This window comes from Astatotilapia calliptera, chromosome 4, assembly GCF_900246225.1.
Source record: "Astatotilapia calliptera chromosome 4, fAstCal1.2, whole genome shotgun sequence".
NCBI classification, from domain to species: Eukaryota; Metazoa; Chordata; class Actinopteri; order Cichliformes; family Cichlidae; genus Astatotilapia; species Astatotilapia calliptera.
This window is the reverse complement of record NC_039305.1, coordinates 4948892-4972661: the sequence shown is the minus strand read 5'-3', so window position 1 is coordinate 4972661 and position 23770 is coordinate 4948892. Positions and strand designations below refer to the sequence as shown.

Genomic DNA, 23770 nt, shown 5'->3' with positions numbered 1-23770 from the left:
TTTTCTCTTGGTGTTGCTCCTTTATTTGAAACATAAAAGTAGTTAACGGAACATTTGTTTGTTTTTCGAAATGTCACACATGGACATTTATCTTTTCAGATCCACTCTACCTCTCTTTCACCCTCTCTCACACAGTCTTCTCATTCATTCAATCTTTTCAACAACATATCAGGAGCAAAAAAAAAAGAAGAAAAAACCCATCTCCTACAAATCAGTTTTGATTTACAATCATTCTATCAGTCAGTCATTCATTGGCAAAAGTAAAAGTAAAAATAGGCAAGTTACGACGAGGTGCTGGTGTCCTCTGCTCTCTGCTCACATTATCTAAAGCCACAAGCTTCATATCAAAGCAACCACTGGTTTCTACCCCTTAGAAGGAATAGACTGGTTTCTATTGGGGGCAACAGCAGGCCTCTTGGTCATCTTACCAGGTAAATGATGGGAGTATACAGAAGGAAAAAAAAAACAAATGTGGCAACTTTAGCATGTTGAGCTAAATGACGGCGAGGCCCTGCAGTTAAATCTGACCTCGTCAATGATTAATGACCAACAGATGCAAACGTTTTCTGTATTTAAACCCACAGATCTGTGCGGATCTTATAGGATTTTTTTCATGGGAATGTTGGATTTATGTTTTCTCCGTAAAAGTTGAGACTCTCCCTGCTATTTTTAAACTTTAAAAGGACCAATTTGCCTATTTACCTTCTTTGAAACACGAATGCCTTTGCAGGTGTGAACTGAGAACCAGAGGTTAAATAGCACAGGGGCTGGCTCGCTCTTAAAAGTCACTGATTAACATGCATCTAATTTGTTTACAGCAACGATTTAAAGACAGTTTTGTGTGCATAGTAAAGTTACTAAGCACCACTACCTATTGCAAATCATTTAGACCCATGTTAGTTTCCTCCTGTAATTCTGGGGTGGAGGTAGGAACCATTTTTAGCACCATATGCTGGCGAATTTGTGTAAAGAACTACAGAACCTCTTATAAAATTTACACCATATGTAAGGGTACAGTTTCACAGTACAACTTCAAACAGTTTCACTGTAATGCTGACAGTGAAAAGAAACACCCCTGAACACTCCTAAGCTGAAATTATGGCCAATGTATCCATTTTTCCTTGTTTGTTGACATTTGTAAAGCTAGAAATGCTGCACAGTCAGGTGCTGCTGTGAAGGGCTGGATAAACTAGTTACAGGCCTAGATCCCTCTGTTGGTAAAGACGCAGGTTATAACATGTTAATTTTTAGCTTTGGTGGGGCTGATAGGTTGAACTGAGTCCATCTAGTTTGCAGTTTGCTTTCAGCTTTTCTGGTGTGCAAAGCTTTGCCAAACTGAGACGAGCTAAGCTAACAGTCTCCGGATTATGCCTCAACATTTAACAGACTTGAGAGTGGCATCGATCAAAAAAAAAAAAAAAAATATTAACTACCACATATTGCCTCATCTTCATAATAAAGCTAATACAACTCAAAGTTGGAACTTAAGCACAAAGAAGCAGCATCTATGATGAAGCGGGTACAGGCAGCTCTTCCCCAAAGTCTCATCACTTCACAGGTAACCTGACCAAAAGGCAAACGTCCAAAAAACACCAGGTACATGTTTACACACCCTGTTTTAGTGACTTTTAGTTCAGTGCAGTGGGTCACTACACAAACATCTCGAGGTCCAATTGTAATGTAGTGTCGTGGAAGCTAGTATTGACGAAGTGGGAGGGGCAGGGGTAGTGTTGAAACGTTAGTGTTCATAACCACATTTCTTTAGGAAAGTTACTCCACAAAGCATGTGCCGTTAATTTTGGTTAGTGAGAAATAAATGGAGGTATTAGCTTTTACACTGTGTCACATACTGTACGTCACATTTGCCAGAAAATCCAGGGTTCCTCCTCTCACTCCTCTCCACATTTCCTCCTATCCCTTTACCACTCTCCCTCTTTGTACTTGCCTCACTCCCTTTCCTTCCCTCCCTACACCCTCTCCTTCCCCCCTTCACTCAGTGCTTGAGAGAGAAGTCCCCTGTGTTGAGACGGGGTCGAGGCAGGGCCCCAAACATTTCCGTCCCATCAGTGGCTCCAGGGGCCAGCAGAGCCTTCATACTGGCAGCGATGTGCTCCAGGTCAGCACAGCCCGACTAAGAGACAAACACAGGGAAAACGAGGGGTTAACAAGGGATATGGACTGAAACTGACCAGTATCAAATATTGCCTTTTCATGTTCATTTCCTGTACATTTCTGGTGTTCGACATTCCCAGCTCGACCGTAAACACTCTTTCTGTCAGTTGTGTTCGACAGTGCCGTCATGGCCATTAATGGGTGCAAATGAATAGCGTCTTTGTTTTAGTCTTCAGACAGCATGAAATATGTCAGGATGGACTGACACCAACGGGCATGAACGCTAAAAACAAAAGCCTGCTTAATTATCAAAATGTCATGACCCATTTCTTTTCAGGAGGTCCGTTTATCTATGCCCATCAAGCTGTTGGATCAGAGCATCTGAATTCTGTTTGCACATTTTTTTCCAGAATTTATTTTCAGGACTAAAAAAAAAAAAAAATCCTTCAACTGTCTGTTCTTAAACAGATAATAACATTTGTGTTTAAACTACCAACCAGGCATTATGTCTGCATTCATTCTGAATCAGAAAACCTCATAATGACATTCTAACATTTAATACCATTGAAATTTGTTAGTTACAGATAGTACCACCAGATAAACCTCAGCTCAGCACTGAGTTTAACTCATGGTAAGTTATCCAACCAAAAAAAAAAAAAAAAAAAAAAGTGAAATCTGACATGAAACGAGATCAAACCATCAAAAAATAATGTGTTTATTATTGTTTAAACCTTTTTAAAAGCATCACATGACTGCACTAACTATTCACGGCTGTTAAAACATTTCAGTGCTACTTGAATGTACCACATCTACATACTCCTAATTATATCTCCCACTATCCCCAACATTTAAAGAAGTAGTTAGAACCAGTCTGAACAGTATCAACCTACATAAGCACAACAAGACTGCAGCTGTAACTGTGCTGCTATATATTCAGGATATTCAAGATGAATTAATGAAATACGTTGAAATGACTCTTTAAAAACTGCAACGCTTGCACTTTTGGTGCAGCTCACATGCAAAGAATACATATCACAAACAACTATAAACTGAGCAGCCACCATCTCCCAAACAGATAGCTCTGGTGTTTCAGCTCAAGCAAAGCAGGCATCAATCATCTGCACAGTTGAGAGTTTCTCATATCTGACCTCTAATTTGTTCCCCCTCCTTTCATTTATGGCAATGAACAGGGGTTGTAAAACACGACACTCTCTGTGCAGCTCCTATCCACCATTTTTCGATGCATTATGCATTTACTTATGCAAACTATTATTTGTTTATGCATGACAGTGTGTGGAAAGAGGCATGCCTGAGTTTGGCCCAGCAGAAACTCCACTTTTTCCTGGACTTGCTCTCCCAGTTGCCGTTCTGTACTACATAACTTAGATTATCTAGTAAGTTAAAGGTATCAGCCTCCATTGTATGATCCATCACACTAACTTTACATTACATGAGTGCAGGCCATAGAGCTACAGTAGCAGACACCATCTGGCAAATTAAATTGTGGGGTGGCCTAGCATGTTATCTGTGATCGACACAGACGCACTACAAATAAATTCATGAGAGCTGCTGAACGTTGTTGTGATGCGATTTGATAACATTAGCACACAGATTAGTTTGATAAGAGCAGATGTGAGGTCACTGACGGGCAATCAAAAGGAAACGCATCATTAGATTTAATAAAATTGAATTCTCTTTGGAGTCGAATGTTATTGGACTGTTATTCAGGATTATGTAAGTATATTAGTGGGTCTACTGCATATTTATTAAACTGTATAATGCTGAAATGCTTAAAAAAAAACAAAACATTCAAAATGGTTGAAAATGAAACACTGCAAAAGGCACCACTAATTCAACCTACAATCCAAAGTTTCTGCTGGTTTATACTCTAAACTATCACTTTGCATTTTATGTAATGTTTTGGTCCCAGTAAGGATTCTAACAATTTTTCCAGTTACCCGACTGCTCAGTAGTCAGTGCTGCTGGCCCCTTTTGACCTGAGTCTGTATGTAACCAACCATGGTGATCAACACTTAGGAGAAGTTAAGAGTTAAAACTAGTTAGTCTGAGCTGTAAACGACTGACTGGCTGCCCACCGATCTCCATGTGTGACACAGAAGGTCAGATCATTTGGCCTCAGTGTCTGAGATGCGCTCACCCGTTCTCCACTGTTGCTGTCTCCCTGAGCAGCTCTGCCTCCTCTGCAGCCCCACACAGGCACAGATACAGGCAGGGAGCGGGCCAACGCCATGGGATGGGACTGACGGGATGAATACGCACCCTGACCCACAGCCATACCGCGCGATGGCGGAGGGGCATCCTCACTCAAGGAGCCTGAAACAAATTTAAAAATAAAGAAATTCAGCTCATGCACATATGTGTATGTGTACATATGATGCTCGGCATATTGAACGCTCACCATCCGTGCTCTCTTCCTCTCCATCAGATTCAAAGAACGGCTCACAGTCCCGAGAAACAGAGTCCTCATCCATAGAGAACACACCTGAAGCAGAAGGCATACTTTGAATTGGAATAAACACAACATATGCATTACAAATTGATTTCTCAAAATGTTTTTGCACCCATTTCAACAACATCAAAATGTTTTAAAACTCTTTGTTTTAACATTTCTGTTTCAGAAAGTGAAAACGGAACGAATGAAGCGTTTTAATGATCAAAACACTGAAACAACCTGAATAATGAGCAACCTCCTCATTATCTAAAGTGTGTGTGGCTGGAAAATATGGCCAGCTCATAAAACTAGCAATTAAATAGTCCGAGGATGGAGAGTAATGGTGCCAGAGAGCCTGCAAGACTAAATGAGCAAATCACTACCAAGTCCCATGAAGATATTTTGGGTTTTCCCAGGGATTTTCCTTTTTTGGATGACAATTAGAGACTGATTGTAAAAATTAAAAAATGAATAATAATTATTATTATTATTTGACAAATGTCAAAGATCTCTCACACTGAAAGATTATCATGCATTATATCTGAGCATGGTTATGAAACTTTGATAAATACTGGAAAGGATGCACTGAGTTTACCAAAACACAGGATATCAACAAAAACACCTCACACCAACTGAGCACGGTGGTGGAGGAATGATGAATGATGCTTGTTTTGCACCATCATTTGCGGGACATGGGCACCGTGCAATCATTGAATCAAGCATGAACTCCTCTGTCTACCCAAGTATTCTACAGTCAAATGTGGGTCCATCTGTCCAGCAGCTAAAAATAGCTGAAACTGGATCGTGCAACAGGACAGTGATCTTAAGAACAACAGAAAATCTCCAACAGAATAGCTTGGAAAAACAAAAACAAAAAAGAACCAAGATTTCACAATGGCTCAGTCCAGCCCTCAACCTCACTGAAATGCTGTGGCGGGACCTTAAGAGAGCTGTGCATAAATGAATGGCCACAAACACCATCTTTAGGCCTACAAAACAGACTAGGTAAAAGCAACGTGTTGAATTTTTATTAAAATAATTCAGCAAACATAAAGTCAAACTACAACTGAATAAGTGTGGATGCTGACGTGGTTTTCATGTGTCCTTTTGTGAAACAGAGTGTAGTTTAATAGAACTTATATGTGGGCATATGTATTATAATAATTAAGGTTTTTTTTCTTAAATTAAAAAAAACAAACAGAATACTTCAAGTCATCACGTTTCCAGTGATAACACAGTAAGAATCTGCATGGATCAGGGACAGCAACAGATTACAGTGTCGTTCCTCACCTGCACTTTCATTCCCATAGGGTCTCCTCTCATCCATGTCCTCTTCCTCTTCTTCATCCTCACCCTCTTCTTCTAAATCCTCAATCCCAGACCTCTGTCGACCTCGCTCGGCCTCCAACGCGCTCTTCTCACGTTCCCTCTCTCCGGTACCGTTCTGCCCGCCGCCCTGCCCGGGCACAGCTCCTGAGCTGTAGATCGACGGGTAGTTTTGGGAGTACAGTCTTCCACTAGGACTGACTCCTCCCACTACAACGTCACTTGTTAAGCTCTGCACCAACAACAGAGAATCAAACACATTACAGATGTGAACTTTCTGAATCAATACCGCAGTTTGCTATCTAAAGCAAACAGTTCACTCACCCCCCTGTTTCCAGGGTCAGAGGTCAAGTCAACCACTAGCTTGGTTCCTCCCTCTCCTCCAGCTTGGCGTGTGTGCTTTTGGGCTGTTAGCATGGTTGTGGAGTGCAGCACACCGATGTCATCCATGTAGCGACGTGCCGACTCAGCCAGAAATCCCTGACCCCATACATTATAAGAGAAATCGCACTCCCTGGAAAAGGCACTGCCGCTCTCCCGCTTCCTCCCCACTTCTCCTTCTCCAGTCACCGACCGGAACTTCTTACAGGCTGTGAGTATGGCCAGGTCGCAGCCAGACTTTTGGCAATACACTTCTGCTGCAGAAAGTAGTGCCAGCCAGCTCTCTTTGTGGTTGTCTGGGATTTCGAGTTCGGATGACTGCGTGATGGAGGCCATAATGGTGCTAAATGCTGTTTACAGATTTCTTTGATGAGCTGATTTGATGAGACAACTGAGTAATACTAAGAAGTGATGAAGAGCTTTGAGGACTTGGGGGCACCAAACTTAACAAAATACTGACTTTGGTAGCTGTGGCGTGTCTGACTTTGCTCAAATGGCTGAAAACTTACAGTTACTCACTTGCTGGTGTATGGATAGTTTTTGCACTGATGAAGATGAAGGGGAAGGGTAGGACCTATTAGGCAGAGAGGCACTGGGTGACTTTGAGATATGACATACAAGGTGGTGTCCTTACACACTGGAGAGCCAGGGGAGAGAAGAGGTGTTGTCAAGTTGCTGGTGATACCTAAAAAAATAGAAATAAATAGAGTTAGGTTAAATCACTGCTGTTTTTTTTTCCATGTGAACAATAAAGACAAAAAGGTTGGAAGAACTTAAAAAAATGCAGACTCAATTTGTGAATTTGTGACTTCTCAAAGAACATTACAAAAAAACTTAAAAGTTCTTCAAGCACAATCCAAGACTGAGATCATAGTGGAATTGCCTCTAATTACATTGAACATCTGATGTTTAAAGACAATTAAAGGATTCCAATTATACTTTAACCCCTTTAACAGCCACCATCAAATAACGCAGGGGTTGAAAGAGTTGCATATTAGGCAACAGCCACCTAACACAGGACCCTGGAAAGATTACCTAAAATTCAGCTTCCACTGGATTGTAAGAAAATACATAAATCATACAGAGTACCAGTGCTTGTTCCTGTTACTGCATGTCACAGACATTAAAAACAGACTGATTTTGCAGGGGTTAGATGGGAACATTTCTCACGGTTCACTAATTTTATATGGGGTTAGCTCCATAGTGTAGTGATTAACACATTCACTTGGCAAGCAAACGGTCAGTGGTTTCACTCTAGCCCGAAATACAAATCCCTTTGAGATATCAGCAGGAAAGGAAAACTCTTCCATATCAAAATAAGTGGTGATGCCATTTACAAGTACCTGTAAACTCCATAAAAAGGGAAAGATGACAACCTAACCCTACTGGCACCCAAAGATGGTCCTCAGACATTACAGCAGCTGAAATAGCATACCTTAGCTTCCCTTTATGCTTACACGCAGTTGTAACAATTGCATTCAAATAAACTGTTGTATATTTATTCTTCGTGTGATCGACCCCAAACCTTCAACCTGCGTAGTTTATTTTATTAAGTTAAATATAATAAAATACCACCCTAATGCCTTCCACACTGTTGCATGCAAACACGCTCTCTGACCCACATTTGGTTTTATGGGACCTGGTCTAATTTAGGTGTGTGCAGGTTAACGTGTAAACCTACATGAATTAGTCTGACTGTCGCAGCCCCCACCAGTTCTGTGGGCTGCATGACACCTACCGATGCTAACTACTATAGCTACTGCACCGCTTTCAAACCACTCTGCTCGCTCCTGCTTCCATTTGCTGCCACATCTGCACTGATCTATGTCTCATTTCTGAACTGCACGCTGTGGGCATTACTGCACGGTTGCCACCACTGCTGCTGTTGTTGTTGCTGCTGTTGTTGTTGTTGTCGCTGATCTTGTTGTTTAATCAGTGTTGTGTGCAACCTCCTCATGATGGAAGCACACTTCACCTCCATTTTCGGGCTTTAGTAGGAGTCAAGATTTGGAAAGATAAATTACAAAAACGAGGTGAGACCTTCACCTACCTTGTCAGTTTCTTTCTTCCACGCTGCCAGATGTTTATCGACCTTAAAGTTGTTTGAATCTTTCGTACTGTGCCTTCTACCACGGTTTCTCTCCCCTTGCTAGGCTCGACACCAGCGAGAGCAAGCTAGCAAGGATTAATAAGGCCTTTTCCGGTCAGGAATTTCGCAATAAAAGTCTGTTTCGTCAACATAACACGGCGTGCATTTTTTTTAATTAAGTAAAATACAATTATTTAAAGTAAAATAATCTTGAACTCAAAGCTGTTGGTAAAAAATATTACTTTCGGAGAAAAAGTATTTTTTAAACTCTTACTTTACAGGAGAAAAATCAGTATACAGTTACCCATTGTTTTTTAAGGGGTTTTTAATCAATAAATTTAATACCTGCATTTTTTTAATCTCTCAGTGTGCATTTAAAGTGAATTTAGATTAAGTTTCAACATAACTTATCAAATAAGCGTCCTAGTGTTTCAAAGGCCAGATTTGCTTTAAATGATTTTTGTGTAAACTTGGATAACTTGTTTATTTACTTCCTAATAACTTCCAAAACTTGAAATTAATTAATTATAGGCAGTTACATACATTACTTGAGTTTATTGCCAGAGAGTCGCGTGGACATGTGTGGTCCTCAAAAGGAAATGTAAATCAGTTAATAAAATGTTAAAACATAATAATAATAATAATCCACTGGTCCTACTAAAGATTAAGTTGGGGTACTATTAAAATGACCTCACCCAGACTACATGATCACACTCCCATATCACTACACTCAACTTTTCTAGAAAGCTACAAAGCCATCGTAGTCCACTGGCCTAAGTGTGCGCACTAGCCGCCGGAAGTCCTAAAGAATACAGAAGAACTGAGGTCAATTAAAAATCCTAAACACAAACAGAACAAAGCAAGCCCTATACTGAAAGTACAACTCAATGAATGACAGAAATTCAACACCACGGAGCCCAGGTATTTGGGTATATGACTCCTGAGGAAATACTTTAAAACGAGTCTCTCTGGAGGAAAACCGATCCCCAGTTATTACTCAATCCGCTACAGTAACTCGTTCAGGGAACAGTAGATCTACTGCACACATACAGATTAGAGTACTGTGTTGAATCAGCTTCCTTCTCTGAGCAAGACAAAGCGGCCTATTACACCTGGTCCTGTGCTACCTTAGCATCTCCCACAAACACAGTTCTTACAACTGCTGAATCTCCTAAGCACCAAAGGAATCCCTACACTACATGTGCACTACATATTTACTAACTAAATGACAAAAAGATAAGCACTTGGGTTTAAGTTAGGTTTAGGTTAATAGCAATAAATTATTTATTTAATTTTAAAAAAAATGATAAACCATTTTATAATGCCGGGGTTTGTGTTATATATAGCATTTTACATTCACTTAATACGGCAAATGTCAAGGTGATGCTAATGTATTTAAGTGAATCAGTAAAGCCAGCTTGGATTCTGACCCGGTTTTTTATTTTATTTGTTTATTGAAATTGAGACGTATATGTAAGAAAGCCGTCCTAGAAACAAGTCTTTCCACTTCATCTAAATTAGTTTAAATTTTAATTGGAGAAAAGAAAGAAAGAAAAATACATGTATAGAAACACAAATCAAATCCCTGGGTAAAAAAAAAAGTTTTAATTTTTTTAAAATATGCTTTGCCACATTTCTTTTACCACTATCTCTGCTCTTTGAACTCAGGACTCTCTCTCTCTGGCTCTTATCCGTTTTTTAACTCTGCCTAACTTGACGCCTCTCTGACGTCACCTGTTTACTGCCTTCCATTCGAGAGCACGTTTCACACGTGACAGACGTTTGGGGCCGGGCTCGTGCTCGCTCTGTTCTCGTGCACATGGAGCTGTCCCCCCTAGCCTCATCAAAGCCCACCTGCCCTACCAGCTACTCGGAAGTTATGGGCCTGCGTTGTTTCTGCAGTAAAAGCTGGATAGCTCCAGCAGCTGCCGTCCCTCCCTTTAAAGTGTCGTTAATGACGCAGCCCTCGGTGAACCAGCAGCCTGAGTGATTTTGGAGTTGTGTGTTTTCTGCCACCTGGCGGTCACAATGAGAGCTTGCAACAGCACACTTGGGTGCCGAATAAACATCTATCCAATGATCAGTATGAGCCGCTCGTATTGCTGTGATTATTACACTGCTATTTGGAAACACCTGAGAGTAGTGTAATTATGTTAGCTGTAGTCTAGCAGTTATATTGAGAAAAAGTGCAACATCACTGTCTGAAATTGCACAATAGTAAAAAAAAAAAAAAATGTGGGTCAGCAGCTCTAAATGTGGCATTTCTTCCTTTCTTTCTTGCGAGGCCAGAAGAAACTAATTGTCAGCACAGCCCTGATATCATCATCACGTTCAGTAGCTATAGATCAGCATGAATTTGGAGTCATGTTTCTCTCAGCTGGCGCTCGGCAGGGAGATGTGGTCCTTTTGTAGCTAGATGCTCTTTTGCACTCTCCTCAGGATCTTCCTTGAGCTTTATAAATCTGTGTTTATATATTTCCCAAATAGACATTAACGTTGACATTTATCCTTTTAATAAGTTGCAATCAAATAAATATTGATCATAGCAGCTCTTGGTCACAGTAAAATTTTTCTAAACACATAAAACGGTTGTAAATCGATGAATTATTTAAACCCCAATCAGCCACACTATTTTAGCAGCATAGGGCTATCATACAAAAACTCTATTATTTCTCTGTGATGGATAGCTTCTGTTCTAATGTAATTATCTTGCTGGTGTAGAGGGGATGTAGGGATGCCTGAAACTGCGACTGCATCTGAAAGGTACCATCTGTTCATCCCCACCAAGATCAGTGCCAGAAATATTGTTTTTGAAATATCCCTGAAAGCAGCGAGTTTGTCTAAGGCCTGCCGATCTGCTCTGGTTATTCAGCTGCAATTTGACAGCCGAGTAACCCATTATGTTCAGAATATCTAAATTTAGATATTTTCATCTTTCCAGTAACTGTAGAGTTTTAGTATTAGTATTAGTGTGTAGTATTGTATTGATCATTCTGGTCATGTCAAGGCAAGATGATCAGATCCCACAAAGTTTGAGGCAAAGAGTGTTATATTTTGATGTAACTGTGAACAATATTTTATTTAAATGAAACTTTCCAAAAGCATAAAGGGAAGTTTAGGAATATTTTTATGGTCTTATGTGATATTCTTGAGCCACATTCACATTAAAATGCTGTGCATGCCCACATTTTTCTGTCTTTGAAACCAGTACATTTTGTAACATCCTTTCTTCTTCTTCCTTTAAGTGAGCTGAGTCATTGGTTTGTTTAAAAAAGAAAGTGCTGAAACCTAATTTTGAGTAGTCTAGAGTAGCTTTCATGTAATCATTTCCTCATTATTTTAGCTAAAGTTTACATCAAGTACTTAACACATGTACTGTGTGTTGGGATGTGCACAGTCTTTTGATGTAGGTGTTCATCCTAACTGTGAGGCACTTTGTAACTGTGTTTGTTGTTGTCGTTGTTGTTGTTTTAGACTACAACTAAAGTTATTCTTTTTTCTTTTTCTAATCCATTGCTGTTTAGAGTCAGCGTTGTTTTCTGCCCTCTAGTGGTTGTCATGTGCATTACATAAAAATTTACATTAAGGTATTCAGACATAATAGGTCACTGCCTGTAGCTGACAATCAAATCAAATCAAATCAAATAATACCATAAACTCTTACATAAATATTGGCCTCTGTAATAATATTAAAGCGTTTAAAATATAATTTAAAAACAAAGCAGTACAAATTACGTTCTGATTGGGTGTTTTCTGACATGACGTTGCCATGGGCGGGGTTTTGCATTAGCAGGAAGCTTGACGTCACGTTTGTTTTGGGAGAACGACGGAGACGACAGGAAAATGGAGCAAAGCGCTGAGGATTATAAGGTACTCCTGAATTAAATGTTTAACACGTTTTCACTGGCTGTTTCTGTGAATGTTCGTAACTGTGCTGTTGAATATTGGGCAGAACTTCTGATAGCTGACTAATGGTAGCATCTAAAGCTAGCTGTGGATCTCCAGTACCGTTCGTTAAGCTCGAGCTGGGCTACGTGGTGCTTTAGCTCGATATAAGCTGGATATATTTTTTTGTATAGTTGTGTGTATAACCACACAGACATGAAAGCTTAAAGTGTGTTCAGAAAGTCGCGAACTTAATTCAACTTTTCCTGCTTGGCTGTCTCGCTTTCACCCACTGACCTGAGCAGAGCAGTGACTTTATAGTCATGTGATGTGAATGTGTCATTTACCAGTTCTTTGCTATGATTTACCTGCCGGGTCAGCTGTTTGACTGGTCACGTGGTGCACGGGCTCGTTAATCACATTTGGGCACTGGGTGGGCTACGTTTGCATTTATTTATTTTTTATTAGTATCATTTAGTTTTTAATTTTAGTTTGCTGTCCAGTTTTCCAAAAAGTTTTAGCCGTCGTCAATCATTTTTCAAATGAGGTTTAAAAATAACAGGAAAATACGTTAATCTTCTAAATAAGGTCTCGACGACCTCGTTTGCCATAACTATATGCTATTAAGGCGTTTGAGCTATTTCCTAGGAAATACCGAGCTGTCATTTAGCTTCCTGAGTTGAACCCACCATGGTTTTTGTGGGTTAATGCTTGTGGTGTTGACTGACAAAGACTGAAACTAAATGAGCTAATTTTATAGGTTGAGTGTTATCATGTAAGTATTTCAGTTAGTTCTCATGATTTCTAAAGTTTACGTTATTTTTACAATGATCACGTTTTGTTTTTCTCACTTGACCTCAGATAACTACGAGTTAGTTTGTATCAGCTGTGTTTGACGTTAATTCTTGTTTCCATCTGCCATGTGATGAGTTTATTCCACGTGGATGTTTGTTTTTTTTTAACTGCAAGACAGTAAACTTTCTTTGTTTACAACCAACCTGCTGTCAGTGTGGTACCACCAATTAGCCCGAAGTCAGGAACACAGACCTGTTTGGCGACCACTGGTTCCTAAGGCAAAGTGGCTGCTGGAGGATTTTGGGTTGCCAGGAGGTCACTGACCAGTTTGTGTGTGTGACTGGGGCTGAAAAGACACGTTGGGCTATGGGAGGACGCCAGAGTACCTGGAGAGAACCCAATCAGGTGTATTGAGAACATGCAAATTCCACAATGATTGGGCAAAAACAGGGCTGGGCTAGCCTGAAATGCTGCTTAGATGTCACACAGAGTGCCTAGCCTTTGTGAAGAGGTGTGGACAACCTCTTTACCTTGAGAACACCAGTAGCGATAGGAATTCTGACTATGCACAGGTCATTAAATCCTTGCTCTTTGTATATGGTTCAAGTTCAACTTCTGAGAGAAACAAGTGGTGTTCAACCACACAAGGTATCAGTTATACTGTAGTTATTGATGACTGATTAAAATAATCTTTAGGCTAATTCTTATTATCTGCCTGTTTGAGTGACTGAAATTTGACACCAATAAAAAAAAAAAAAACACCTTTAACTGCAAATACATTTTACACTTAATTTCTGCTACTTCATATTTATGTGGGGCTTTTTTCTCCTCAGCTGATATTTGAGAAGGAGGGGGTATACCTCCACACAAATGCCAAGAGGAGTAACCAGGACACTAGTATCCCAGGGTTCATCCGCATTGTGGAGCGGGTAAGAAAGTCTGTGTGAGCTAAGACTGTTTAGGTCAAAGGTATGATCAGGAAAGCACGGGGGTAACCTATCATGTCTTTATTTTTTCAGGCTGGGCTGCCAGCTCTAGAGTGGAGTCCACTGGAGGATGACGGTCGCAACGCTCCTGCTGTACTCTACAGCAAAAAGGTTGGGAACCATCTATTTGCTACATGCTGAAAAATAAAAAGTATTTGTTATTAGCTCGACTAGGATTCTCATCCAATAATCTCCACCTGATCAGGATGGTGATGGAGGGGAAGAGGATACAAACTTTGACCCGGGCTATGAGCCAGACTGGGCAGTTATAAGCACCGTGAAGAAAGAACGAGAACACGTCCCAGTCAAAAGTTCAGGTGCAGTCTGCTTTTCTGGTGATCCTAGCAAAGGCTCGTGCTCAGAAAACTAAAAACTCCTCTTTTTTCCACAGGTCAGTGGGCGTTCTCGCTGCCTCTCTCAGAGCTGTACTCTCTTCGGAGGTCTCGGTTCTCCTTGGGTCGAAACTTTCTCGTGCTGACTAGTAGAGGTGGCCACCCACTGCCTCCTTTGCACTTCCACAGAGGAGGAACCCGGGAACTGCTGAGGGCACTTCAGCGCTACATTATTCTGGACCCGTAAGCATCACTGCAATCATTTTAGCAGCAGATTTCTAATTACAGTGGAATGCCAGCATTGTTTACATGCTGGAGAAACCCAGATTAGTACCTCAGTTTCAGATGCCCTTTGCTTCTTTGTCAGCGTGTCATGTGGTTTCTGTTCTTGTTATCAGGTCACCACTTGACGGGCGGCTCTTCCTTGCCTACCCCCAGGACTCAGGCACGCTCCCTCAGTCCTTTGATAGGCTGCAGTTTCTTGATGATGGAGGCAATGATCTTGTCTCAGTAAGTAGAGTTTTTTGTTGTTATTTTTTTAGAGGATAGTGTATGTTGGATTTCTAATGAGTAATTTTCTTAAGTAATCTCGCACTTAGTAATTCATAGATTTTAAAATGATTAACTTGTCCATTAACACCAGTGACCCAGTGATGAGGTCATCTTCCACCGAAGCAGCATCAGAACTTGAAAACAAAAGCTAATGTGGAAGTGCCAAAATCTCAATTTCCTCTAAAAGCAGCTTGAGCTATATAGATCCCCGATGTTAACACCTCCAACTGCAGAGTAGTAATAAACATGTTTATAGCATTTTTGCAGTTCAGAGTTTTTGGCCTCCAGAGCCAGTCTCCCCTCGGATGACTACTAAATTCCGAAACCAATTTCTGATGTTTTTATGTTTAAAGTAGGTTGCATTATTTGGGCATGGTCACATTGACAGTTGGATGCCATCACAGGCAGATTTGTCCAGTAGCTGTTTACCAGCCTTCACCTCAATTACCTGCACTAACTGTACTAATAGATCACACAAAACAGAAATTATTAGCAGGTTTCTGTATCTGTGCACTGCTCTCATACAGATTATGCATATAGAAAGCAAGATTACTGATACACTGGATAAAAAGAAATATGCAGTTGGTATTTTTGTTGATCTCAAAAAGGCCTTCGACACAATCAATCACTCAATTTTATTGGATAAATTGCAAAGATATGGTATTCGAGGGAAAGCTGGTAACTGGTTAAAAAGTTACCTAACGGGTCGGGAACAATATGTTAACATAGGGCATTACCATTCAGAGAAACTTGGTATTACATGTGGTGTTCCCCAAGGGTCAGTGTTGGGACCAAAACTTTTCAATGTATACATAAATGATATTTTTGATGTTTCTCAAGTACTTAAACTCATACTGTTCGCAGATGACACCAACATATTTTTCAGTAGCGATGATTATACTGATCTTGTAATGACCGTAAACAGGGAGCTAAAATTAATTAAAAAATGGATGGACATAAATAAATTATCATTAAATATAAATAAAACTAAAGCAATGTTTTTTGGTAATTTAAAATATAATATAGAATTACCAATTATCATTGAAGGTGTACCAACTGATAATGTGAGTGAAAACAAATTTTTGGGAGTCGTAATTGATAATAAAATTTCATGGAAACCCCACGTCAGACACATAAAAACCTAAATTTCCAGAAGCCTCGCAGTTTTGAACAAAGTGAAACAATTCCTTGATAAAGATGCACTTCGTACTCTGTACTGTACCCTGGTTCTTCCATATCTTACATATTGTGTGGAAGTGTGGGGAAATACATATAAAAATACAACTAATCCATTAGTCACAGTACAGAAACGAGCACTGCGTATTATTCACAAGGCTGGTTATCTAGATCATACTCACAAACTCTCTCTTCAGGCAAAGTTACTTAAATTCCAGGATCTGGTTAATTACAATACATCCATAATTTTGTATAAAGCTTTTACTAAACTTTTACCGGCAAATTTACAAACTAGATTTGAAATTCGAGAAAAGGTTTATAATGTGAGAGGCTTTGGAGAATTCAAATTACCCAGAACTCGAACAACCCGTAAAGGTTTTTGTGTGTCTGTATGTGGTGTGAAAATCTGGAACAGTCTGAGTTTACAACTTAAACAATGCAAAAATATTCATAGATTTAAATTTCTCTACAAACAGTTGGTCTGGTCACAGTATACTCAATGATGCTTTTAGTGTGCTCTGTAATGTCTGTCCTCTTACCATTGCTGGTATGGATTCCAAAAAAAAAAAAAAAGTGTGAGTATGTATGTACATATATGTACATGTGTGTGTAGATATATATGTATGTATATGTATGTGTGTTTGTTACTTGTAGTTATTACTGCCTGTTACCTGTGGTAATGGAATTTATAATTTATATATTCTGTATTCAGTTATGAAGGCTCTAATTGTTGTTTGCGAGCTGCCGTTTAGATGCTTGTATGTGCCCGGGGCTGTTGATGGGTCTGTATGCAATGATGGGCGTAGCTGCGGGAAGTTTATTGTTTTGTTTTGTTTTTTGTTGATGAGTGAGTATAGGGGTGGGATTTAATAAGTTTTCTTCGTCCCACTCCTTTTTCAGGCAATTTTTGTTTTTTGTTTTGTGCATTTTATGTTCAATATAGGTATTTGTTGTGCCTGAAAATGAACAAATAAATGAAATGAATGAAGATGGGATCGGCCAAAAACGAAACCATCAGAGCTTCAAACAGGTTCCACCAAGTCAAGTCAAGTCAAGTGGCATTTCATTTCAATCATATGCAGTGGTACAGTACACAGTGAAACGAGACAATGGTCCTCCAAGACCTTGGTGCTACATAACAGACAATCAACACAGGACTACATGTGGTGGCAGCGACACAGTGGTTTCATCTGTCTTTTTTAATCATAGCCTTTGGTACCAGCTAACATTAGTGAAGGAAACATCATACTTAAAACGACAGGCCTTCATTTGCATAAACATTCTTTTTTTTTTTTCACCTATAACAGAGATTTATCCATGACCCGTATGCCACTACATTTGGTGGATTCTCCAAAGTCACAAATTTCTTCAGGGCAGCACTTCGGCCTCCAGAGTCCCCCATCCACACACGTACTCCTCAGGATCCCAGTTTGCCTCCACAGCCTGATGAAGAGCCCGGATTCGAACTCATCACCTGCGTAAGAGAAAGATACAAAAAGATAATTTGAGCGCGGATAGATGGAATAAAAAATAAGTTATTAATGTTTGATTTTATTTCTTTCATCAAGGGTGTGGAACTTGGTCCCAAACCAGATGTAACAAGGGGACAGCCTCTGGATAAGTGGGAGGAGTTTTTGGACTCTGAGGGGCGAGTGACTTGCAAAGAAAAAATCAAAGAACTTGTGTTCAGAGGGGTAGGACAGTAAATAGAGTTAGGCTACATTCACACTGCAGGTCTTAATGCTCAATTCCAATTTTTTGATCAAATCCGATTTTTTTTGTCTGGTTGTTCACACTACAAATAAAATGCGACAGCAAACGCGCTCTAGTGTGAACCCTCAAAGCGGCCCGCATGCGCAAAAGAAGACGTCACACACAACGTGCTCTGTTTAGACCCAGAGCAAACAATATTGTATGACTGATGGCCCTTAATATAAAGACTTCGGACTTTACGTTTCCCAATTTTTGCTTTAAGTTATTTTGTTATTTACATAATAATGTAAATAACAAAATAATGATCCTTATTGCTGTTTTAGAGAGGAGTGGTGCTTCAAAGGATAGTTGCAGATTTCTGTCAGAATCTGCAGATTATACAGTACAAATAAAATGTTCACGTTTCTCCAACGTTGTATTCCCAACAGTTTCACTGGATGGCCAGGAAGCGTTCGCGATGTCTTATCGGGCGCTTCTCCGGAGCTGATGATTGGCGTCTGTCTTGCGTCAGTGACGTAAAAGATGGATTTCATGCGACTTGACCGTTCAAACAGCAGTCGCTTTCTAAAACATCGGATATGTATCGGATTCAGTACCACATACGAAAGTGACTCAGATCGGATTTGAAAATATCGGATTTGTGCCGTTCACACTGTCATAGCATGATCGGATATGGGTCGCATAGGGTCAAAAAAGTCGGATTTGATGCACTTTCGCCTGCAGTGTGAACGTAGCCTTAGAGACAAACATGTGTTTCTCATGTTTAACCAGGTGTGTATTCTTTGATGGGGTTTTTGTGTATCTTGCAGGGCATCACACACTCACTGAGGAAGGAGATATGGAAATTCCTGCTGGGGTTTTATCCGTGGAACAGCACTGCCAAGGAAAGAGAGGACATTCTTCGGGTCAAAACGTTAGTAGAATTTTTTTTTCCTGTCATATCTTTATGATAATTTATTGAAGCTTTGGGAAACACTCTCATTGCCTTGCTTGGTAAATGGTAAATGGACTGGTTCTTATATAGCGCTTTTCTACTCCACCTGAGCGCTCAAAACACGTTATACAACTTGCCCTGTTCACACACATTTCCTACAAAAGTGCTTTCATAGCTAATATTCAAACACACATACACACACTCCGTTGGGTACATCAGAGAGTAACTTTGGGTTAGTAGCCAGGGTTCGAACCACCAACCTTCCAATTAGTAGATGACCTGCTCTCCCTCCCTCCTGAGCTAGCTGCAGACACTTTTTTTCTTTTTTAAGGCTTAGCAGCGAGCCAGTGTATTTCCTAAAATCTTGAACTATTCACTTGCTTTAACAACCCTTCTGCGTGTGCAGGGATGAGTACTTCAGGATGAAGGTGCAGTGGAAGTCTGTCAGTGAAGAGCAGGAGATGAGAAACTCCCTCCTCAGAGGATACAGAAGCCTGATAGGTCAGTGCGTCTAATAACAGAAGATCTGTTCAGCGTTTAGTCAGCTGCCCGTCAGAAGTTAAACTGTCTTTGTTCTGTTGTGACAGAGAGAGACGTCAACAGGACAGACAGACACAACACTTTCTTCTCTGGGAATGACAATCCGGGACTGACCCTGCTTCATGACGTGCTGATGACTTACTGCATGTACAACTTTGATCTGGGTGTGTATTTATGAACCGCTGGTAAACAGATGTGCACTTCATAAATTGATCACCGGTACATGTGACTGCCAAAAAGACCACCTTTGGTAGTTTCCTGGTCTGGATCTTTCAGGTGTAATGCCACAATCTTCCCAGAAGTGGACGACCCAACAAATTCGCCCCAAGGTCACACCGTGCAAGGCGCATAGAAATAGCAGAAAACCCATGAGCTAAGTTCATGACAAGTATGGCTTGTTTGTAAAAGTTGCCAGGAGAAAGCCCGTTCTCTCTAAAAAGAACATGGCACAGGTTTAGAAAGAGCAAACTACAAGACTTCAGGAACAATGAAACCAAAGTAGACGTGTTGGGCCATGAAGAACAGTGCCACGGCTTTGCAGTCACTGACTAGACCATGAACTCTTCTGTATACAAAAGTATTCCACAGTCAAATGTAAGGCTGTAGAAGAGCTAAAGCTTGGCCCAAATTGGGTCATCTAACAGGACATCCTCTCCCAAGCACAACAGCAAATCTACAACAGAATGTTTGAAAAAGAAAATAATCAAGGTGCTGCAAGGCCCCAGTTGAAGTGTAGACCTCAGCCTGATTGAAGTGCTGTGGTGGGACCTTAAGAGAGTAATTCCTTCAAAGCCCAATTAACTGAAGCAATGCTGTAAAGAAGAGTGGACCAAAACTCCTCCAGATACTGATGAAGTCATATAGAAACCCATCACGTCAACCTATTGCTGCTAAAATTGGTTCTCTAAGTACACCACGTGATTCAGTAGCTTACTTTCACATGACTTCATATTGTTTGTATATGAAAATAAAAGTTGAACAAGCATTACGGTGCCAGTACGAGTGGCGTCTGATGACCAGAAAGATTTGTAACAACAGGAGGAAACGTATTCTACGACTTCCTGTTACTTAACTGGCTAATTTTCTCTACTTCATTGTGTTCAGCAAACAACAAAATAAACAGTGAAACAACAGAGATGTCCATGATGTTTTAAGACCAATCAACAAAGGGTTTGGCAGCGATTAAAAGCGGTTTGAGTAAAGTATGTATGTAAATATGTTTGTAACACAGGTCTCCTTTTTCATCGGTGCAGGTTATGTGCAGGGGATGAGTGATCTTCTTTCTCCTATCCTGTTCGTCACCCAGAATGAGGTGGAGTCATTCTGGTGTCTGACAGGATTCATGGAGCTGGTGGTTAGTAAAAATATCTGTTCTCTTTTTTGTTATCGTCTGTCACAACCCGTGATCTTCTGTTGAGACACACAAGAGCTTTTAAAGCTGTTACTCTATATTTGAGTCGATTTCTGCTCCGAATGGAGAATAATTAACTCTGCTGCAGCACAAACATAACCTTTGAAAGTTTAAATGCACTTGGGCCAGTGAAGTGATTTTTGTGCAGTGACTTGAGACCTCATCAACATTTGATTTGAATGAATATAAAAAACGCCCACACTTAAAACTGCTTTGGATGTCTCTCAGTGTGCTCTTCGGCTAACTCGCCGCTGTCTCCAGTTGTGAAGCAACCACAAAAACACTCACTGGATTTTGGTTTGTAGCCTGAGGCTGTTTGCCAACAATCACAAGCATTACACCTTATTAAATGTTAAATAAATGCACATTCTCTCTCTTAAAAAAAAAATGTCATCTGGTTCTATGTTGTGCTGAAATGTGATATTAATCATTGAGATCTGGGGAAGCAGTGAAAGAAAAACAATAATGAAATTAGCGGAGTGTCAAAGCAGAAACATCCAAAAGATTGATGTATTTGTAAGAAGCCGTAGACTCCAGCTGAAGAACAGGTCTTTGTTTTTCTTTCCTGCAGCACCAGAACTTTGAAGAGTCTCAGGAGGCCATGAAGCAGCAGCTTCTTCAGCTCAGTATCCTGCTGAAGGCGCTGGACCCAGAGCTCTGTGACTTCCTGGGTAAGTGAGCTCCTATTTAGCCAGGCACATTAACAGTAGAAGTGAGAGTGTAAAATGAAACGTGCAAAGTAAAGCTGGGCAAGATAAAGAAGTTTTAAAGCTACCTCCTTCATTGTTGTGTTGATTTGCACCTCAGCACTAATTTCAGTTCCTATCTAACTTGTATACATGTGCTTCTGTCTAAAAGGAGCAACTTGTCAATTTGCATGGCATTTGGGGAAGAAGATAAAGTCACAGGGAGGGAAAATCTGGCAGCTAGGGCAGGTAGTGACCAAAGATTGTCATGTCACCACAGTTCCACTCATCCCAACTGATTGTTCTTACTCAGATGTTATAGTAGAACTCGGTTTGGAGAGGTTGTTCCTGGCGGATGAATTTACGGTTTGAAGTTGGGTCAGTTTGACACCGAAGGCAAAGTCGAACCTTAAATAGAGCAGCAATGCAGAAAGACGACCAGAGGTGCACAAAAGGAAGACATTACCGTGTTTTCTGTTGAATCTGACCTCTCACATATAAGTTTAGATATGCTGAAGGTGACATACATGCCACGCATATGTATGAAACTGAGAAAACTCTGGATGTGCAATAATAATTTCTTTTTTGTAAAGAGATAAAATTCCAGTTCTCCCTTCCTTGCATGTCCTTCAGACTCTCAGGACAGCGGCTCGCTTTGCTTCTGTTTCCGCTGGCTGCTCATCTGGTTCAAGAGAGAGTTTTCCTTTGAGGATATCCTCACACTGTGGGAGGTGAGTGCTTGACTGTACCAATTTAACATATTTGTGTCTTGAATTGATTTTTGTTATGAAACCGAATCCCACATTATTATTATTTTTTACAGTCTACAGTACGGATTGTTTGGGCTGCATCTTGACATCGCATTTTATGGCATCGTGTTTTCTTCCTCAGGTCCTCTGGACTCGTCTTCCATGTGAAAACTTTCACCTGCTGATCGCCTGTTCGATCCTCGAGTCCCAGCGAGAAGAACTGATAGGCTCGAACCATGACTTCAACACTATTCTCAAGGTGTGTGTCTGGATTAAAGATGAGTTTGTTTGTTTTTCTGTAATCATACAGATTTTCATCTTCTATAATGTTTTTCATCTGCAGCACATTAACGAGTTGACAATGAAGTTGGACCTGCAGAGCGTTCTGCGTGGAGCCGAGGCCATCTACCTACAGCTGTTTCTGTGCAAGGTAAGACACAGGGCCACTTCATACCTCATGATTCGACATACAGCCAGTAAAATATCTGTTGGTCCAAATCTGAGATTATTATTTTTTTATTAGTATTATCAGAATATAATAGGAAAACAATTTATCTTGTGCTATATTATGTTAACTGATAAATTAATAACTTGCTTCCCCTTTTCCCTCTACCCTTTCCACCCCAGGAGCTTCCTGTTATGGTTAAGCAGGTCCTGGGCCTCTACGTCCCACCCAGCTCAGAGGAAGAGAGCCCAGACTCACAGGCCAGCGAGACACAGCGCCTCCTCAGCCAATCACAGGAAGGAGCTGCAGCTTCTAATTCAGCGTGTGGCCCCAGCTGCTCTTAAATCTGATTATCAGCTGGTGGACTGACACTCACTAAGAGATGTGTGAAAGACATTTATATATGAAATATGTACTAAATATTATCCCATGGTATGGAGTGAAGACTGTTGTTACTGATGGTCAGAGGCAGGGGGCACTGTGGAGGCTCTTTTCTCTCACTGTGTGTTCATGAAAGTTACAATCCAATGTGTTTAAACACTATAGCCGTACTTGCAGTGCTGTTTTTGTGTGTATGCTGTCCTCCTGTTTCCTTGTCACTTGTTTACATTTCCTGTTTTCATGACACTTTTGCTTCTGCTTTTACTTATTATTTAACTATATTAATTCGTTTATCCCTTGCTTACGTTTCAGTTTATTTTGTGTTTTCTTACGGTCCTCTCACCACTCCTCCTGTAAAGGGAAATAGACGAAGCATAAACTCACTGGCAGTATTTTGCTAGTACTGTAAGATGCCATTCCAGCCCTATGCAAAGGTTGTGCATGCCTTATAGGTTCCACATGCCACTTTGGTAATATTAAGCCTTGTAACTATATGTATGATGTTCTAGCATTTTCATCTCGTTATTACCAAATAAATGGTTGAATCATAACAAAACAGGGTATTTAAACTCTACTTTATCCATTTGTAAAAACTTAAGCAGAAGAAGTTCAAGATAACTGAACTTGATCCCCCTGTGGATAAGAATCAGGTGAGGAAGGAACAGACGATAACATCCTCCCCAAGACTTGAAAAGGATTCATTTATCAAATGGTGGAGGTGAGCGTCAGTGTGCAGGTCTGAGTTTACCTGCAGATCCACAGCAACAATAATACACGAGCCGACCGTGGGTCAGGGGGTTGGAAGCTCATCTTGTAAACCGTAAG

General features: G+C 40.4%; 2 protein-coding genes across 5 annotated transcripts; one reads left to right on the top strand and one right to left on the bottom strand.

Annotated features, from left to right (window-relative positions):
• akt1s1 (AKT1 substrate 1 (proline-rich)) lies at positions 1–8468 on the bottom strand. Its single transcript, XM_026164136.1, has 6 exons — positions 8322–8468; positions 6215–6956; positions 5855–6122; positions 4532–4615; positions 4271–4446; positions 1–2131 (listed from the first exon to the last, which is right to left on the bottom strand). Exons 2-6 carry the CDS (start codon positions 6605–6607, stop codon positions 1994–1996), a joined length of 1059 nt encoding a protein of 352 aa, XP_026019921.1. The 5' UTR covers positions 6608–6956; positions 8322–8468; the 3' UTR covers positions 1–1993.
• A 3646-nt stretch (positions 8469–12114) lies between these two features.
• tbc1d17 (TBC1 domain family, member 17) lies at positions 12115–23503 on the top strand. 4 transcript variants are annotated; one of them, XM_026164132.1, is made up of 18 exons: positions 12586–13020; positions 13254–13445; positions 13874–13969; positions 14060–14137; positions 14232–14343; positions 14418–14601; positions 14757–14868; positions 17394–17564; positions 17655–17780; positions 18609–18712; positions 19140–19234; positions 19321–19437; positions 20527–20627; positions 21256–21355; positions 22004–22101; positions 22262–22378; positions 22463–22549; positions 22747–23503. In XM_026164132.1, exons 2-18 carry the CDS (start codon positions 13407–13409, stop codon positions 22906–22908), a joined length of 1899 nt encoding a protein of 632 aa, XP_026019917.1. In that variant the 5' UTR covers positions 12586–13020; positions 13254–13406; the 3' UTR covers positions 22909–23503. The 4 variants fall into 4 exon arrangements, with proteins under 4 accessions (XP_026019919.1, XP_026019917.1, XP_026019918.1 ...); XM_026164134.1 differs by lacking the exons at positions 12586–13020; positions 13254–13445 and adding an exon at positions 12115–12230; XM_026164133.1 differs by lacking the exon at positions 12586–13020 and having other exon boundaries at positions 13071–13445.
• Positions 23504–23770: the final 267 nt, after the last annotated feature.

What these genes read in the sequence shown, in the direction of transcription:
- akt1s1 (XM_026164136.1), bottom strand. Translation starts at nt 6,607, where the DNA reads ATGGCCTCCATCACGCAGTCATCCGAACTCGAAATCCCAGACAACCAC. An exon ending in CTGACCCTGGAAACAGGGGG is followed by an intron (nt 6,123 to 6,214) that starts GTGAGTGAACTG and finishes TTGTTGGTGCAG; the next exon opens with AGCTTAACAAGTGACGTTGT. An exon ending in CTATGGGAATGAAAGTGCAG is followed by an intron (nt 4,616 to 5,854) that starts GTGAGGAACGAC and finishes CTTCTGCTTCAG; the next exon opens with GTGTGTTCTCTATGGATGAG.
- tbc1d17 (XM_026164131.1), top strand. Translation starts at nt 13,605, where the DNA reads ATGCACAGGTCATTAAATCCTTGCTCTTTGTATATGGTTCAAGTTCAA. An exon ending in TCATCCGCATTGTGGAGCGG is followed by an intron (nt 13,970 to 14,059) that starts GTAAGAAAGTCT and finishes TTATTTTTTCAG; the next exon opens with GCTGGGCTGCCAGCTCTAGA. An exon ending in AGAGCTCTGTGACTTCCTGG is followed by an intron (nt 21,356 to 22,003) that starts GTAAGTGAGCTC and finishes CATGTCCTTCAG; the next exon opens with ACTCTCAGGACAGCGGCTCG.